We start from the raw sequence: 17,087 nt of genomic DNA on the forward strand, positions 1-17,087 counted from the left end.
GGCGACTCCTCTGGTTGTATAGAAGTCTATGAGAAAATGACTCTACTTCTCTCTTGATTTATTACCTCAGTAAACATTGTAAACATGAGTTTATGGTCTCAATCTCTAGTTTCAAGTCTTCTTTTGTAAATGATGGTCCATTTAGAGTCAAATAGATAGCAATGGCATAAAACCAAGATGGCAAAGACCAAAAACCAAGGTGCCAAGATGATGGCCAGAAACCAAGATGGCGGTAGCCAAAAGTCGTATATAACGAACTCAAACCGTATCTATAATAGGTGACGTCATGGTCCACTTCTTATAAACAATATATGTTTAATATGTAACAGAGTATCTCTGAACTGTGGTATTACTTTAAGATAAGTAAAGATCTGAGTTTTCCTCTCTATACTCCAGAAATGTACAAAATAAAGGTGCTAACCCGTCACCCTTCTCAGTTACTGTGTGTGTGTGTGTGTGTGTGTGTGTGTGTAGAGACTCAGTGCATCACTTGTCTCTCATCATTAATTAATTAATCCAGAGAGAATAGAAAAGAACAAAGTTGGGTGTAGCTTCATTCAACCAGACAGCTCTATCTCTCTTTTTGTCTGTCTCTTTCTCTCTGTCTCTCTATTTCTCTCTCTCTCTCTCTCTCTCTCTCTCTCTCTCTCTCTCTCTCTCTCTCTCTCTCTCTCTCTCTCTCTCAGCGCGTGCCTCTCGGTTGGAGCAGCTCGTGCGCACACACCAAACGCACACCGCAAGCGGACTCGCTGCTGAACGGGCGGCACGAGACTCTTCCTCACCTTCACCGTCCTCCTCCTCGGGACGGAGGGATGCAAACCTCTTCATCATCTTCGTCACCGTCGTCGCCACCGGGAGCAGCGGGAGAGGGGAGCAGCGGCTCTCCGTGGGCTGAAAAGTTGAAGAGATTCCGGTGTAATAGCGGAGCACCGGAGGGGCCCGGTGTAAACCCGGGATTATCCGCCTCACACGGTTATTTCTACTTTGGACTTCACGGAGCCGGTGGATGTATTGTGTAGCAGATCTACCGGATCACTGACGGTGCTTTCAAGGATCTCTTTACTGAAACTGATCTCCGGTGTTTTAACGAATCTTTTTTTCTACCGGATTCCCGGTGGTTACACTTTGCATCTGACGTTTAACGAATCAATAACGGATTTCTAACGTTTGACAACAAACTCCAAAACGGATTTTTTTGTGTGTGTTCAAACCGATCTGTGAGGTGTTGACCGGATTATTTAACGTTAGAGTAACGGATCCCCGGACAGTCCCGGGTTTGCTGACCGACTGTAACCCCCCCCCCCCCCCCCCCCCCCCCCCACACACACACACACACGCGCACTATAATAAGATAAAAGAGGAGGAACACGTGCAGGTGTAACGCGCGTAAAAGCGCGGTTTCCTCTCGGGACTGAAGAACAAATAACGGATAACACGCCACCGGCCCGCCGGTAGAAACGGACCCGTGGACCGCGAGAGAACAGAAGTTACCGGAGGAGTCTCGGGCCGTTTATGACCGGAAAACATGAACTGATGCCATCACGGGATAAAAAGACGCCTCTTTCCTCCCGTGTTCTCGGATCGATCACATTCCAGAGTATCAGTCACATTTTGCATCCATTATTTGTAGCATTCATCAGCCTCGCGACGTGTGAAGCACGGATCGTTTAGACCCGGGGGAGAACCGGAGTGAATTATATCTCCTCCACGGTGAAATAACCCCACATGCTGACCGTAAATTACCCACTTAACCCCCCCCGAAGAGAGGGAGCGGTGGAGAGACACCGACGGAGACCGCAGTGAGAGTTATCACCTTTTATGAAACGTCTTTACGGAGATAAATCAACTGCAAATCTGTCAAACACGGAAAAATAAAATTCTTTATTATATGATAATAAATAATGTTTTAGCAACAAACAGGAGAATGTGGTGATTTGCAAACATTAGAGGAACAAAAAAACTGAGCCAAGACTGACTCAGTCAATTTCCTGAAAAAAATACAAATATTACTGTTTTTTAATATAAATAGAACATTTATTCTGGTTTTGATGTGAAAATGGAAAATGAAAGTCGTGGATCTTATCCTGAGTCCAAAACTGAATTGTAATCATAATAATTGTAGATGCATCTGGCTCCTAATACTAACCTTAATGTTCTGTGAGGCACTTTCATGTCCCTCTGTATCATGATAATAATCTCATTATAGTCCAATAGGGCTTTATTTATGCTTAGCAGCATCTCTGGAAGAGCTTATAACTCAGAAGAAATTAACTTTATAACAACCAGGAGACGATAACCTGCTGCTTTAAATCTCCCGTGTTAGTTTAAAGCTTCGGTTTAGGATTTCCGTGACCGTTTCTGAGGATTTCCATCATCCAGAAGTGATTTTAATGTGAGTGAATCCAGCATAACCAGACTTAATTCCCAGTCTGACGCTTCTCTCTGTGGTGGTTTACAGTGAAGCCTATGGATGGTCCGCTCACTGTATAGCCACATCCTCAACAGCAAACCTCCTCCTCTTCCTTCTCGGCTTCCTCGACAACTTGAAATCGAGACATGCAGCATTGATTTTCTTTTGGGGATTTTTTCCCCCCCTCACCACAAAAACCAAAGCACACAACCACCGTCTCGTCCTTCCTGTTTTGTCCTGAAATGTAAAACGTGCCGCGGTGTTGATTTCCCGCCTCAGCGGAGGAACGTTAAGAGCGGTCCGCCATCAGCGGCGGCGTGGTTGGAGTTCAGGTTTTCAGAGGAATAACTGCAGCAGGAGCAGATCGAAGGTTGGACAAATTGAGAACTGGACTCTTCGGGACGATCAAAACACATCGAACCGTCCGTAAACGAGCTGGAGTCAGACCTGCGCATGTTTTTCTGCATCGGGACTCATTTCTGACCCTGAACTTTGAGGACGTTTCTGTGCCGTTTCGGCTAAATGGGGCTAAACGACAGCAGCCCGGGCGCCATGCGCAATGGCCGGGGGCTCTCGGACCAGTGGGCGGATTCGGTGGTGGTCCGGCCTCGAACCACCGAGCGCCACATCACTGTGCACAAGCGCCTGGTGCTGGGCTTCGCCCTGTCCATACTCACCCTCATCATCGTCACGGCGGTGGCCGTGGTGCTCAGCGTCCGCTTCGAGGAGTGCGCCGGGCGAGATGGCGACGGGGCGTCAGGGGAGTCGGGCTCAAGGGGGTCGACGAAGTTGAACGGGAGCAGAGGGGAGAGGACGGGGGAGAGGGGGGACGAGGAGGTGGTCCAGCCGTGGAGGAACTCCCGGCTGCCGGGCTCGCTGAGGCCGCGGCACTACGACCTGCGGCTAGCCGTCTACATGGACAACTTCACCTTCTCCGGAGAGGTCAGCATCGAGCTGGAGTGCGTCAACGCCACCCGGTTCATCGTGCTGCACACCGACCGCCTTGAGGTACGGTGGCCTGTATGGACATAAATCTGTAGAAATCTTTGGTAAACACAAATAATCTTTAGGAACATCGGTATCTTCGTAGTGATATCTGTGATACGCCTCACGATATCGGCTTCATTCCGACAAAAGGCAAATTCCTTATATATTAAGGCAATCTCTGCAAAATAGTTGTTTGGGAGTTTGCCGACTTCTCGCATGTTTCGTGGCTCCCGTCGGGTCTTGATCGTAGTTTAGTTTGAGATTAAATGATACATAATTACGTCGTCTTGACAAACAACAAGCGCATAATAACTCTAATTTCTCCCAAAAAAATCAAACTCTTCTCTATATCTGATTGTTCTGTATGTGTGTAAACATAGTCCGTGTATCGTCCGTGCTGAAATATACTTTTTTCTTCTTTAATTACACTTGAAACTGTTGCGTTCACTTTGCCCTTAAGTTCTTGATTAAATAAGAAAACACTTTCTCTACTTTTCACTGTAGTATTTAATGCACACTGGTGAATACAAATATATGCTTTATTTCATTTAGACTATTTTCTGAACCACCAGACAACGATGCTAAATCGTCATGTGTATCGTGATGGATTCCAACGGGTTCATCCCCTGGGGAGCATGAACGCGTTCAGTAAATGTTAATATAGCTTCCCAACCCCAGAACTTCTTAGTAGGAAACCAAAAGTGAGTATTTTTAATAATCTCTGGAAGAACTACCTTCTCCAGCAGCATGTATGACAGTGATTGATAAAGACGAGTCTGTAGATGTGAACGCTTTGACAGCTTTCCTGACGATTCTCTCCAAAACGAAGCTTCTTGTTGGCATCCGGAGATGTGCTCTCTGTGTGTTGGGGGAGAGAAAAACAACAACCGGCTGTCTAACAAAGACTGTTTATTTCCAGATTTAGCCTCAGAGATTTCTCTAACGAGGCTAATTAACCGCCAAAGTTGCTGTTTCAGCCGAATTTTTTGAGACGAGCGCGTGTTGGGAGAAAGCCTCAGAGAAACGCCCCGGCAACGTGATTTTTCAGGCCGGTCATCTCGGCTAATGTGAGAGGAGGATGAATCCGTCTAATTTGGGGAGAGGCCAATTAAAAACCCTGCAGCTCCTTTTTGTGTTGGCGTGTGAGCACACTGTGAATTAAGAGGTGTTGTTGGGCGCCAGGCGGGTCTCCTACCAAGGTATTCGTGCATGATCATTTTTCTTTATGTTGAGAAGAGAGACCTGCATAAAAATACAACCTGCTGGGAGAAAGAGCGGAGAAGAAATACTCCTGCAAGCAGCGCTTTGTTCTCAGAGCTAAAGAAATGTCACGAGTACCAAATGTATTCAACTAAAGTAAAGTAGAAGTTATTTTCTTGTCCCTCTGCATGACGTTTTTCTTTGGGACTACATTAATTACAACAAAAAAGTAGAGTTAAGGCAACAAAACCACTTACGAAGGCCATGGTTGGCCTTAAAATATCTACTTACACTTTGGTTTAAGCAACAAAACCACCAACAGTACCGTTTAGGCAACAAAACCACCAACGGTACCGTTTAGGCAACAAAACCACCAACAGTTAGGTTTAAGCAACAAAACCACCAACAGTTAGGTTTAAGCAACAAAACCACCAACGGTTAGGTTTAAGCAACAAAACCACCAACGGTTAGGTTTAAGCAACAAAAACACCAACGGTTAGGTTTAAGCAACAAAAACACCAACGGTTAGGTTTAAGCAACAAAACCACCAACAGTACCGTTTAGGCAACAAAACCACCAACGGTACCGTTTAGGCAACAAAACCACCAACAGTTAGGTTTAAGCAACAAAACCACCAACAGTTAGGTTTAAGCAACAAAACCACCAACGGTTAGGTTTAAGCAACAAAACCACCAACGGTTAGGTTTAAGCAACAAAAACACCAACGGTTAGGTTTAAGCAACAAAAACACCAACGGTTAGGTTTAAGCAACAAAACCACCAACAGTTAGGTTTAAGCAACAAAACCACCAACGGTTAGGTTTAAGCAACAAAACCACCAACGGTTAGGTTTAAGCAACAAAACCACCAACAGTTAGGTTTTAGGTTTAAGCAACAAAACCACCAACAGTACCGTTTAGGCAACAAAACCACCAACAGTTAGGTTTAAGCAACAAAACCACCAACAGTACCGTTTAGGCAACAAAACCACCAACGGTTAGGTTTAAGCAACAAAACCACCAACGGTTAGGTTTAAGCAACAAAACCACCAACAGTTAGGTTTAAGCAACAAAACCACCAACAGTTAGGTTTAAGCAACAAAACCACCAACGGTTAGGTTTAAGCAACAAAACCACCAACGGTTAGGTTTAAGCAACAAAACCACCAACGGTTAGGTTTAAGCAACAAAACCACCAACAGTTAGGTTTAAGCAACAAAACCACCAACGGTTAGGTTTAAGCAACAAAACCACCAACAGTTAAGTTTAAGCAACAAAACCACCAACGGTTAGGTTTATGCAACAAAACCACCAACAGTTAGGTTTAAGCAACAAAACCACCAACGGTTAGGTTTAAGCAACAAAACCACCAACAGTTAAGTTTAAGCAACAAAACCACCAACGGTTAGGTTTAAGCAACAAAACCACCAACGGTTAGGTTTAAGCAACAAAACCACCAACGGTTAGGTTTAAGCAACAAAACCACCAACAGTTAGGTTTATGCAACAGAACCATAAAAAAATTGGTTTTGGCAACAAAACCACGTAATTCGGTTTAGGAACAGTTTGGAAAACCACTTCCATAAAACCACACGCGGTGTGGAACACTGGTCTCTATTTCATGAACTAACAGCCATGATACTGGTTTTCCTACGTGAACTAGTCCTGCTGAGACAAACGCATCACCCGTTCTCAGGCTGGTTTCCTTTATGTGGAGGACAATGTGGCTCTCGCATGACCGACCACACAGATTAGATAAAAACGTATTCAAACAAGAACAAGGTCGGGACGTTCAAACCAATCAACAAACAAGTGCCTTCAAAAAAAAAGCGCTGTGGTTGAGTGGAGCATTTGAAGGCATCACGGAGCGTGGCGCTGCGTTCGCTGACTCGCCAGAAGAAGAAGAAAACCTCAACAACCAGCGTTTTAATCCTCAACCTTTCCTCTCCGTGTCAGCAGGCGCTCCGATCGTATCGATCTCCTCATTCATCAGAGAACTAACTCAGACGCACACGCTTAGCGTCTGATTGGCCGAAGATCGCTGATGTGTGACCACAAAGAGACTCACGTCCTCCTAATGGTTCCCACTGTTAGCCGGGCGTGTTCCCATCATGCACTGCTGCTCATCTCTGAGGGTTGTTCCACCGGTCCAACCTCGGCTCTCCGTTTCTGTTTTAATGACCGTTTCCTCGCCGGTTTTCATGACTTCACTTCTTCGCTTCACCAGTTTGAAGGTTACTTTAACAGCGTATTGATTTGTACGCAAGTATTGTGATGCACAGAACATTTATGGGCAATTTTAAGGTGGAATTTGGGCATCAAACAGGAAACGAGCATATAGGAGATGATTTAATGGCTGATTTACTGGCACACAGACAAATGGATGTACCAGTCTGATCCTGATCCTCTATCAGACCTCCATCAGTAAACCAGACCGTCAGAGAGAAGATGGTCTATTTCTATGTTATTCTTAATGGGAGGGTGTCTGGTGCTACTCTACCACTTTAGTCCACAGCGACCACAAGTTCTACAAGTTGTTACTTTATAGTACATTTAAAAGACATCACCTCACGGTCCATCGTTCTTCCTCTTCCTCCCTTCAGGTGGACCGGGTGTCCGTCACAGCGGAGGGCGGCGCCGGCGGCCGCCCCGCCAACAGGCCCGGGGGTGGAGCCATGCGCATCCACCGCCACTTCCCCTTCCCGGCCAATCAGATGTACGTGGTGGTTCTGCACCGCGAGCTGAAGCCCATGAGGGTGTACCGGCTCAACGTGAGCTTCGACGCCGCCATCGAAGACGAGCTGCTGGGCTTCTTCCGGAGCTCCTACATCCTGCAGAGAGAGAGACGGTACACACACACACACACACACACACACACACACACACACACCGAAACACACACATACAGGGACACACTCATTTTTGCTGTAGCAGCAGGTGGTTTGACTAGAAAAGGTCAGTTTCACATCCACGACATTGATTAACTCAAACACACCGCAGACAGTGTGTGTGTGTGTGTGTGTGTGTGTGTGTGTGTGTGTGTGTTCGTTCCACTTATCAAACCACTCACTCCCTTCCTTATGAATTTCCCATAAGCCTTTGCTGCAGAGTTGTTTCCACATCAGATTTCTTCCCCTCGGTGCTGATGGGAAACAGACTGTGTGCTGATACATTTATTATTTCATGCATGAGTTTTGTCTCCGTGTGGAGCGCCATCTGTGTGTGTGTGTGTGTGTGTGTGTGTGTGTGTGTGGAACATCTTATCCACGTCTGTTCTGCTGAATGCAGAAACACGGAGTTGTGGTTAATTGATTAAATCAGAAGAGCTTGTGATTGGATGGAGGGAAGTGATGACCATATAAGGACTGTACCTTCATTTCTCTTGTTTTATATCACGAGTGGAGTCGAGGTGATTTCTGGTTTTGCTCGATCAGCTCAAATTTAAATTGGTTTAATTTCATACAGCAGTTGTCGTCCTCGTATACAGAGAAAAGACTTTATTTCAGTCCTGATGACGACGCCTTTCTGGGCTTTAAGCACCGATCTGTTGCCAGCGTTTGATCAATACGTGTGTGGGAGAGACTGGGATCTTTGTTTCATGAGGAAGGAAACATCGTAACTTTATAAAACAAAATGTAACAAATAAAAACATAGATATAAATAGTTTTTCATGAACATATTGGTGTCAGATGTTTGAGTAAACAGCGCTGCGTCTACATGTTTCCTTCACTAGTATTCATGCAGCTTTCTTGCGTCATTGATTTCTGAATGTTCTTCCTTTAGAATCATGACATCAAAGTCTTCAGACCCGGACTCCAGTTTAGTTTTTGGCCGTAATTATGACAATTTCACATAAATGTCTGAAAGGATGAAATGAAGAAGAGAGGACTGTTTGGTGGAGACGCACAACCACCAGCCGTCAGATTGAATTCTCTGTCGATGAATTAATCCTTCAGAAGCACGACGTGTGATCTGAGCTTTGCTTTTTGCCGTCTCTCTGCATGTTCCCACCGACAGTCCCTCACGCTCTGCTCGCTGCCGTTTGGATCGATGGCGGATCGATAGAGCAGCTGATGCACCAGCAGAGCTCCACCACAACACAACAACCTGTTAGTGGAGGCTGAATGGAACCTGGTTACACTGGGATGAATAAATATGAATAAAGTCAGATTCCAGACACATGACTAACACCCTTCAGAGGTGCCAATCTCAGCCATAAATATGTTAATGTGATGACTAAGCAGCAGAGCGTAGTAAAAAATCACAGCTGATCGTTTAGAACAAATTATTATTTCATTCAGGGTTGTTTTTTTTTTTAAATGTCAGATTCACACATCTGTTCAGAGACGTTTACTGTCACCATCAACCCTGCTGACAAGTGTGTGTGTGTGTGTGTGTGTGTGTTGGCTTAAGGATTAGCTTGATGCAGCTGTGTGGCTAATGCTAACACACACACACACACTCCACTGTGAGATTAGCTTAATATCAGGAGTTACTATAAACCTCAGGCTGGGCTTAAATACTTAAATGCTGAGAGGGCGGGGGGGAAATTAATTAGCATACACACACACACACACACACACACACACACACACACACACACACACACACACACACACACACACACACACACACACACACACACACACACACACACACACACACCCTAAAGTATCGCTGGACAGGCTCAGTATTGCTCCTCATGCTCATGATGAGTTTGCTGTCGTTTCCCAGTGAAACCAGTCTGAAATGATTCAGTCTCCAACTCCACTGGTCTGCTGTCACACGACTCATGACATCACACACACACACACACACACACACACACACACACACACACACACACACACACACACACACACACACACACACACACACACACACACACACAGCCGCATGAAAGCTCAATAAAGCCACAATATGTCTGAGTCCGTTCCGCTCATTGTGTTCGGTTGTTCCCTTTGCTCGCGATGGGAAAAAATCAACCTTGTTCTGAAAATGTTTTCTTTTTTATCCCATAATATTTGTTCCGCGTGAAAGTGAAAAATCTAATTAGTTCAGACTTTGCTCTGTTTCGTAGCGTCTCTGATTTCATCAACAGGAGCAGAGTAAATATGTGACTGAGCAGCGATGACGGAGCAGCTCGAGAGTAAACGGAGCTTTTTAAACGAGTTTGCTGCGTTTTCATCGTTAGAATGAATCGTGATGATTCTTCAGCTTCGGCTTCACGCTGTGTGAAGAGCTTCTTCACCTCATTAAACGTCTGCAGCCAGCAGGACGCGTATACGTGTTGATAAGCCTGCAGCCTCTGTGTTTACCTTCATTATATCACATGTGACATTATGACAGCCGACTGCTGCACACACACACACACACACACACACCACAGACCGGTCTGTTATCGACAGCAGAGACACAGTAGAACTCCATGTGTAGAGCTGCTCCCCTCATGCTCCCCTGTGATTGGCTCAGCTCTCTTTCAGAGCGACGTGATTGGCTGAGAGTGTGTTTATTAGTCTCCATTTGCTCTTTGCACTGCTGCACATACGAACAAAAAAACAGTACGTTCGTCCAACAGCTTCTGTTTTCGGTTTGTCGTTGAGCTCGTGTAATTAAACCCCCCCCATGGTTTGCTCTAGAAGATCCCTGGAACCAGACTTCTGAAGCGCCGTGAGGAGCTCCTTCATTAGACGAAGGCTGTTTTTTCTGCAGAGAAGCTTCCTTTTTAACAAGGACAGGATTTCCAGTTAACGAGGAGAAGTGAGGCAGCTAACGAGGAACAGAGGACGCCGGAGAGTTAATGAGAGAGAAGGTTTTTTTTGGGGGGGGTGAGAGTCTTCCTCTTCATCACTCCCCCGACTCCCCTCGTTCTGATAAGTTTCATTTAGAGGCGAGATGAGGTGTTTGGGGATCAATACTGCGGCGTGTGTGTGTAGGAGGGTAACCTATATAACATGGCAGTCAACTTTATAAATTCAATCTCAAACACGAGGAGGAGGAGGAGGAGGAGGAGGAGGAGGAGGAGGAGGAGGAGGAGGATTTAAAGTCATGACACATAAGGAATGCTAATGACATGGTCAACATTTCCTCTCCATCTCCTCTTGTGACAGGGGAGCTCTATAAGTTAGCTCTAGAACTAAACGTACACGTTTTTAACTGGTTATGAAACTTATTTAATACTAAAGGCCTCTACATGAGCTATATCAGCAAACTAGACTATGAGAGAGAAGATTATTTCTAGTTATTCTAAATGCTGGAGGAGAACCAGAACCAGGACTGAGAGGGTTCAGACTGTCAGACCTGCTGCAGCACAATGAGAGGTTTTCTAAAGGGACTCTGGTGCTCAGAGACACTACCACTTCAGTCCACAGGGGGCGCCAGAACCAGCACAAGACGAGTCCTCGTAGTAGATGCGAGCATAACTAGCAACCATGCTAATATGCTCAATAAGAATAAAAGAAGCATATCAAACGAGCCGTAAGGTGGATTTATTAGCAGAAATGGAATATAATATTCATAACTATGTTTTCATTTGTGTTTAATCACCTGAAAGTAAGAATGGTTGTGTTGTCGTTAGCTTGGAATGAGCTTTAGTGGAGTCCGCCATGTTGCGTCACCGTGTTTCTACAGTAGCCCAGAATGGACAAACCAAACACTGGCTCCAGAGACGTTCTGACCTGAAGGCCACCGTAGTTCTCCGATGAGCTTGGAAAGGGACGAGCGGGCGGAGGAATAATCAGTTGGATGCAATCTGCAACCTCACCACTAGATGTCACTAAATCTTAAACGCGGGTTCTTCAAGAGTCTACAGCCAAGCTAGCGGCTGTGTGTGCTAACATCGACATGCTAACATACTCACACATGCAGGTCATTTTCACATTTTCATGTAATTTATTCATCTCTCCCACAGTGTGTAAAGGCCTTAAATAGCTTACAATTAAAATACTGAAGTAAAGTACAAGTACCTCTGATTTCTACCTAAAGTTACTACGAGGAACTTTCACGATGTGTTGATTCTGGCGCTCCCTGTGGAGGAACGTGGTCGTGTTTCTGAGCACCAGAGTCCCGTCAGAGAACCTCTCGTTTTACCAACATTCCACCACTGTTGGTTCTGGTTTTGATAACATTTTGTGCTGCAGCTAAACATCTACTTTGAGCCGAGTCACATATCGCCTTCACTACCGGTCACGAATGGACATTAGAGACTTATATTACTGTTGGACAGAGTGGTTTGTCTTCTCCTGTTAAACCCTTAAAGGGACAGTACTCTCATTGATCTTCAGCGGCTCCCTCTCCTCCTCCTCCTCCTCCTCCTCCTCCTCCTCCTCCTCCTCCTCCTCCTCCTCCTCCTCCCTCTCCTCCTCCTCCTCCTCCTCCTCCTCCTCCTCCTCCTCCTCCATCATCAGTCGCATATGTTATTTTATATTTTACACCAAACTTGATGAATCAGCCTCTTCACCGGCTTCCTGTGTAAAACTATAGCTGCAGCAACGCACACACACACACACACACACACACACACACACACACACACACACACACACACACACACACACACACACACACACTCTCTGCAGGCTTTTCAATGTGAAAGCGGGGAATTGTAACTTGAGACGTTGCTTAAAGAGATCAGTGTCCAACGTGTGTGTGTGAGAACAGAAATACACTTCTAATACACACACGCACACCGAATACGCACACATACACACACACACATACACACACACAAAAACCTAATTTAGATTCAGAGATTTTACTGAAGTGGAAACTGTCGAGTCAGGTGCTTTTCAGAGTGTGTGTGTGTGTGTGTGTGTGTGTGTGTGTGTGTGTGTGTGTGTGTGTGTGTGTCGTTCACGTGCCTGCACTCTTCTTCTGTGGTGTCTTCACACAGAGATGATATCAAACATCACAGCAGGAAATGATGCCATTTGTGAAGCGTGGCGATGCCGATTGAATCCATGCGTGTGTGTGTGAGTGCCTGTGTGTGTGTGTGTGTGTGTGTGTGTGTGTGTGTTGACTTGTCGCGGTTGTCCCGGACAACACTGTCGGCTTGGTTGTCAATCAGGATTACTATGACAACAAGCGTTACCTTGCCGGCGGCTGTTGGCATTGTCTGATGTCACGTTGTGTTCGTGTGCTTGTTAATATTGTGGTTTTATTGAGCTTTTATTCAGGTGTGTGTGTGTGTGTGTGTGTGTGTGTGTGTGTGTGTGTGTTACAGACTCTGGTCTAATAGATTCTCTCTTTATCTCGTCCCTCTCAGGCTTCTCCATTATTCTCTCTCTCTTTCTGTCCAGCTCGCTCGCCCTGTTTGTTATTCTGTTTCTCCCTCCGTCTTTCACCTCCTCTCTCCTCCCTCCTCCCTCCTCTCTCCCTCTATCATCATCCCTCCACACCTCGTTTCAGTTTCTTCTTTATTCTCACTGCCTCTGTTGTCCACCTCTTCCTTCCTCTCCTCCTTCTCCATCTCATCTTTCTCCCCTCCTTCTTCTTCCTCCTCTTTTCCAGCTCCACCTTTCCCGCCTCTCTTCTCATCGTCTCCTTCTTCTCTCCCTGTCTTTTCTTTATTTTCTCCCCTTTTTCTCCTCTCATGATGTTCCTCCTCCTTAACTCCTTTTTCCTCCTCCTCTCTTTCCACCTCATCTTCTTTTTCTTCCTCCTCTCCTCTTTTTTTATTTCTGCCTCCCCTTCTTCTTTCCTGATTCTCCTCCTCTTCTCTCCTCTTTCCTCCACATTGTTCTTATTTTATCTCTCTTTTTCCTCCTTTCACTTTTTAATAATCCTCCTCTAATTCCTTCTTCTCCTCATCTTCCTTCACTCCTTTTCTCCTCTTCTCCCTACTTTTCTTTGCCAACTCGCTTTCTCCTCTTATTTTCCTCTTCTTCTTTGCTCCTCCTCCTCATTTACTTCCCGTCCTCTGTCATTTTCTTCTTCCTCTCCTCCTCCTCCTCCTCCTCCAGCTCTCCTTTTCATTCATCATCTCTCAACACCTTTCATTTTCTCTTATGTGCACCTTTCCTCCTCCTCCCCTCCTCTCCTCCTCCTCTCATCCTCCTCTTCCCCTTCAGCTCTCTCCCAGTCTTTCTTCCTCACTCTCATCTTCTCTTCTACTCTTCCTCAGTGCCCCCTCCTCTCTTTTTCATCTCCTTCTTCTCCTCTTTTGGACTCCTTTTCTCCTCGGATCTTCTCTCATCTTCCTCTTCCTTTTCATCCTCCTCCTCCTCCTCCACCCCTTCGTCTTCCTCCCGTTTCTCTTTACCCTTCATCATCACCTTTCTTCTCCTCTGCCTCTATTCTTCCTCTTTATCCCCGGTACCTCCTCTGTTTTGAATATTTAGTCCTTCATGGCGGCTTCTGATATTTTCACCTTTTCCTCCTCATCTCCTCTTCCTCCACCTCTACTCCCTCCTGTCCTCCTCCTCCTCCTCCTCCTCCTCCTCTTCCTCCTTCTCATCTCTTCCTCCACAAACACCTGGAGGAAAGTTTCCAGAGGGATTATTTCCTGGAGTTTTAATTTGCTTCCTGTCTCCGTCAGGTGACGGACGGACGGACGTGACAAAGCTCCGATATGAAAACGTTCAGCTCGGCTTAAAGAAATCAGGAGGAAACAGAAAACCTTCTCCTGTTTATTTTGGATTATCTCTCTCTGAGGAAGTCAAAATGTAAAAACGTGTGTTGACAGCCGACTCCGGAGGATTATCCTTTAACCCTCCGAACTCTGGTTCCACCTCCTTCAGTTCTCCTTTGATTCCTCTGAAAGGTTCAGAGGCTGAAACGCGTCACGTGTTCCGTGTGGATTTACTCCAGAAGCTTGTGTGTTGACGCTTCAACCGGAGGAGAGCAGACCATTTAAAGACACGTGACGATATGATGGGATGTATTATGGGTCACCTCGCGGGTCATTGAACGCAGCAGCGACTCTGCTGTTTTATTGACATCATTTGGCTGCACGGGCCAAATGTGGAGCACATCGTGGTTCATCGATATAATGACATGACGTGAGACTCAGACTGTAACAGGTTGTATCAGGCGGAGGGTTTGTTTCTGCTGCTTACTCTCATTTCCTGCAGCTTTGCTCGACTTGTTTTATTGAAGAATATCCACTAAGAACGCGCCTCTAATCGGAAGAAAAACACAATTAATTTCCTATAAATTGTTCACAATAAAAGTCTCTGTTATTTCTGCTGCTTACTGTTCCTCCCTGCAGTATTAGTCGACTTGTTTTATTGAAGAATAGCTGCTTATATAAGTTTGGTGATGAACACATTTTCCTCTAAATGCTTCACAATATTATTTTGTTATATCCGACGTTTCATTTTGACGCAGCAGCGTCGGGGTTCGTTGTCGTCCTCTGGACCACGTGAAGCTCATCTGAGAGTCTCTTCTCTTCCCTCATTTGTTCCTTTGTTTCTCTCACAGCTACCTGGCGGTGACCCAGTTCAGTCCGATCCACGCCCGGAAGGCCTTCCCGTGCTTCGACGAGCCCGTCTACAAGGCCACGTTCTCCCTGACGCTCCGCCACGACGCGCAGTACACCTCGCTCTCCAACATGCCCGTGGAGAGCGGCTCGCTGTCGGACGAGGACGGCTGGCTGACCAACCGCTTCGCCCGCACGCCGCGCATGTCCACCTACTACCTGGCCTGGGCCGTGTGCAACTTCACCTACAGGGAGACGCAGACCGACGACGGCGTGACGGTCAGTCTCAACACACACACACACACACACAGTATCAGCCTCTCTGAACATTTTGTGCAGAAAACGGTAAAAACAGCTCAAGAAAGAGGGAAGAAAATATAATGAACGCATCTAAAACATATTGAAAAAGATAAGGAAACGAGCATAAACATTATAAAGGTGTTTTTCTAACTCTAATCTCAGCCTCCAGACTTAATTATCGGCTTTTCCTCACAGAAGACATTTGCTCCTCTCTGTGTTTTTACAACCCTGTGATCTTCACTTAATGATCTCAGTATGTTCCCAAAACCAAATGTCGTTGATTCTGTCGACCTGCTTTTCTTCTTCTGGGGTCTCCTGTTTGTCTCGGGCTGTGTGGACGGAGAATGAATTACTGAAGCTCGTTATCTCGACATGACACGTTTGAGAGAGCGGTACTGAACATTCGGAGCATTAATGAAGCAGCAAACAGCTTATTGTCTGAGTGAAGACAGAGCGGAGGAATGTGTGTGTTGAGCTCTGCTCTCATACGGTGGTTACGTCTGATAACGTTGTCCCGACCAATTGCCTCGTTGCGTAGCATCCGCCCTCCGGTTGGCCCTCAGGCTAGCACGGTTAGCTCTGTTAGCTCTGTTGCTGTAGTTTTGCGCTGCTAGCACTGTTAGCGCCGTTAGCTGCAAGCCGCTGACCCGCTGTCTCCATGTTCCCTCAGGCTAGCACTGTTAGCTCTGTTAGCTGTAGTTTTGCGCTGCTAGCACTGTTAGCGCTGTTAGCTGCAAGCCGCTGACCCACTGTCTCCATGTTCCCTCAGGCTAGCACTGTTAGCTCTGCTAGCTGTAGTTTTGCGCTGCTAGCACTGTTAGCGCTGTTAGCTGCAAGCCGCTGACCCGCTGTCTCCATGTTGAGAGCCGTCGAGAGGCAATGCTGTCAATCCCGGATCTTGCACCTTTAACTGCCCCGATCACCTCTAAGCTGTGTTTCATGTCGTTGAATCCAAAAACTACCAAACATCTTCATTTAATATTTGACATAACGAAGTTGTGATCGCTTGATATCAAAGATAATCAGAGGAAAGAGGTCAGGACCAGGAAGTGAGAAGTTTTAAATGTCTACGTAAGTGATGGTTGCTACCTCTGTCTGTGAAATTGGAATTGGAGGTCGTCACCGAGACGTCACCCTCTGGGTCGAGAACAGTTTTAACTCCTTGAGTTGACATTTCGTCCGTCACCATCTTGGTTTTTGACGGTCCCCAAGAAGACTTGAAACTAGAGATTGAGAGCATAAACTCATGTTTACAATGTTTACTCATAGACTTCTATACAACCAGAGGAGTCGCCCCCTGGTGGACATTAGAGAGAATGCAGCTTTAACACGTGAAGCTTCGGCTTCACTTCTCAGAACCAGAGTTTTGTAGAACCTCTGGTTCTCACTGGTTCTGGCCAACGTTACTCGTGCAGATAGAAAACATACCCTCCAGCTCTGCATCAACTTCTCCAGTCGTCCCTCAACACGGATTCCTGCAGAGACGAGTGGATTATGAATCATTTCCATGTGAGTTAACAGTCGGTAACGGTCTGCACGTCTCTTCTTGTCTTCACTAATTGGGGAAACTGAGACTGAATATTTTCTCTGGTTTTGATTTTATTGATTTGGAATTCATTTTACCCGATTAAAACATCAACGACTATGCAGCGTTCATCCTTCTTAAATCTTATTCTTTGATTCAATACAAAGAGAAAAAGCTCTTTTGACTTGTGGTGATTCAGAAAAAAACAATTCCCCTCTTCTTCTTCTTTTATTATTATTATTATTATCATTA

At 45.8% G+C, this 17,087-nt stretch overlaps 1 protein-coding gene across 1 annotated transcript in view; it reads left to right on the forward strand.

Moving 5' to 3' along the window:
- Positions 1–2,932: 2,932 nt before the first annotated feature.
- The window catches only part of trhde.1 (thyrotropin releasing hormone degrading enzyme, tandem duplicate 1), a gene marked incomplete at both ends in the record, with an annotated part of 105,570 nt that continues 91,415 nt past the window's right edge, over positions 2,933–17,087 (forward strand). Inside the window, 3 exons of the mRNA XM_079183592.1 lie at positions 2,933–3,418; positions 7,197–7,441; positions 15,013–15,289. Coding sequence (XP_079039718.1) covers positions 2,933–3,418; positions 7,197–7,441; positions 15,013–15,289 — 1,008 coding nt within the window. The remainder of the gene's footprint in view (positions 3,419–7,196; positions 7,442–15,012; positions 15,290–17,087) is intronic.

This window comes from Pholis gunnellus (assembly GCF_910591455.1).
Source record: "Pholis gunnellus genome assembly, chromosome: 22".
Classification (NCBI taxonomy): domain Eukaryota; kingdom Metazoa; phylum Chordata; class Actinopteri; order Perciformes; family Pholidae; genus Pholis; species Pholis gunnellus.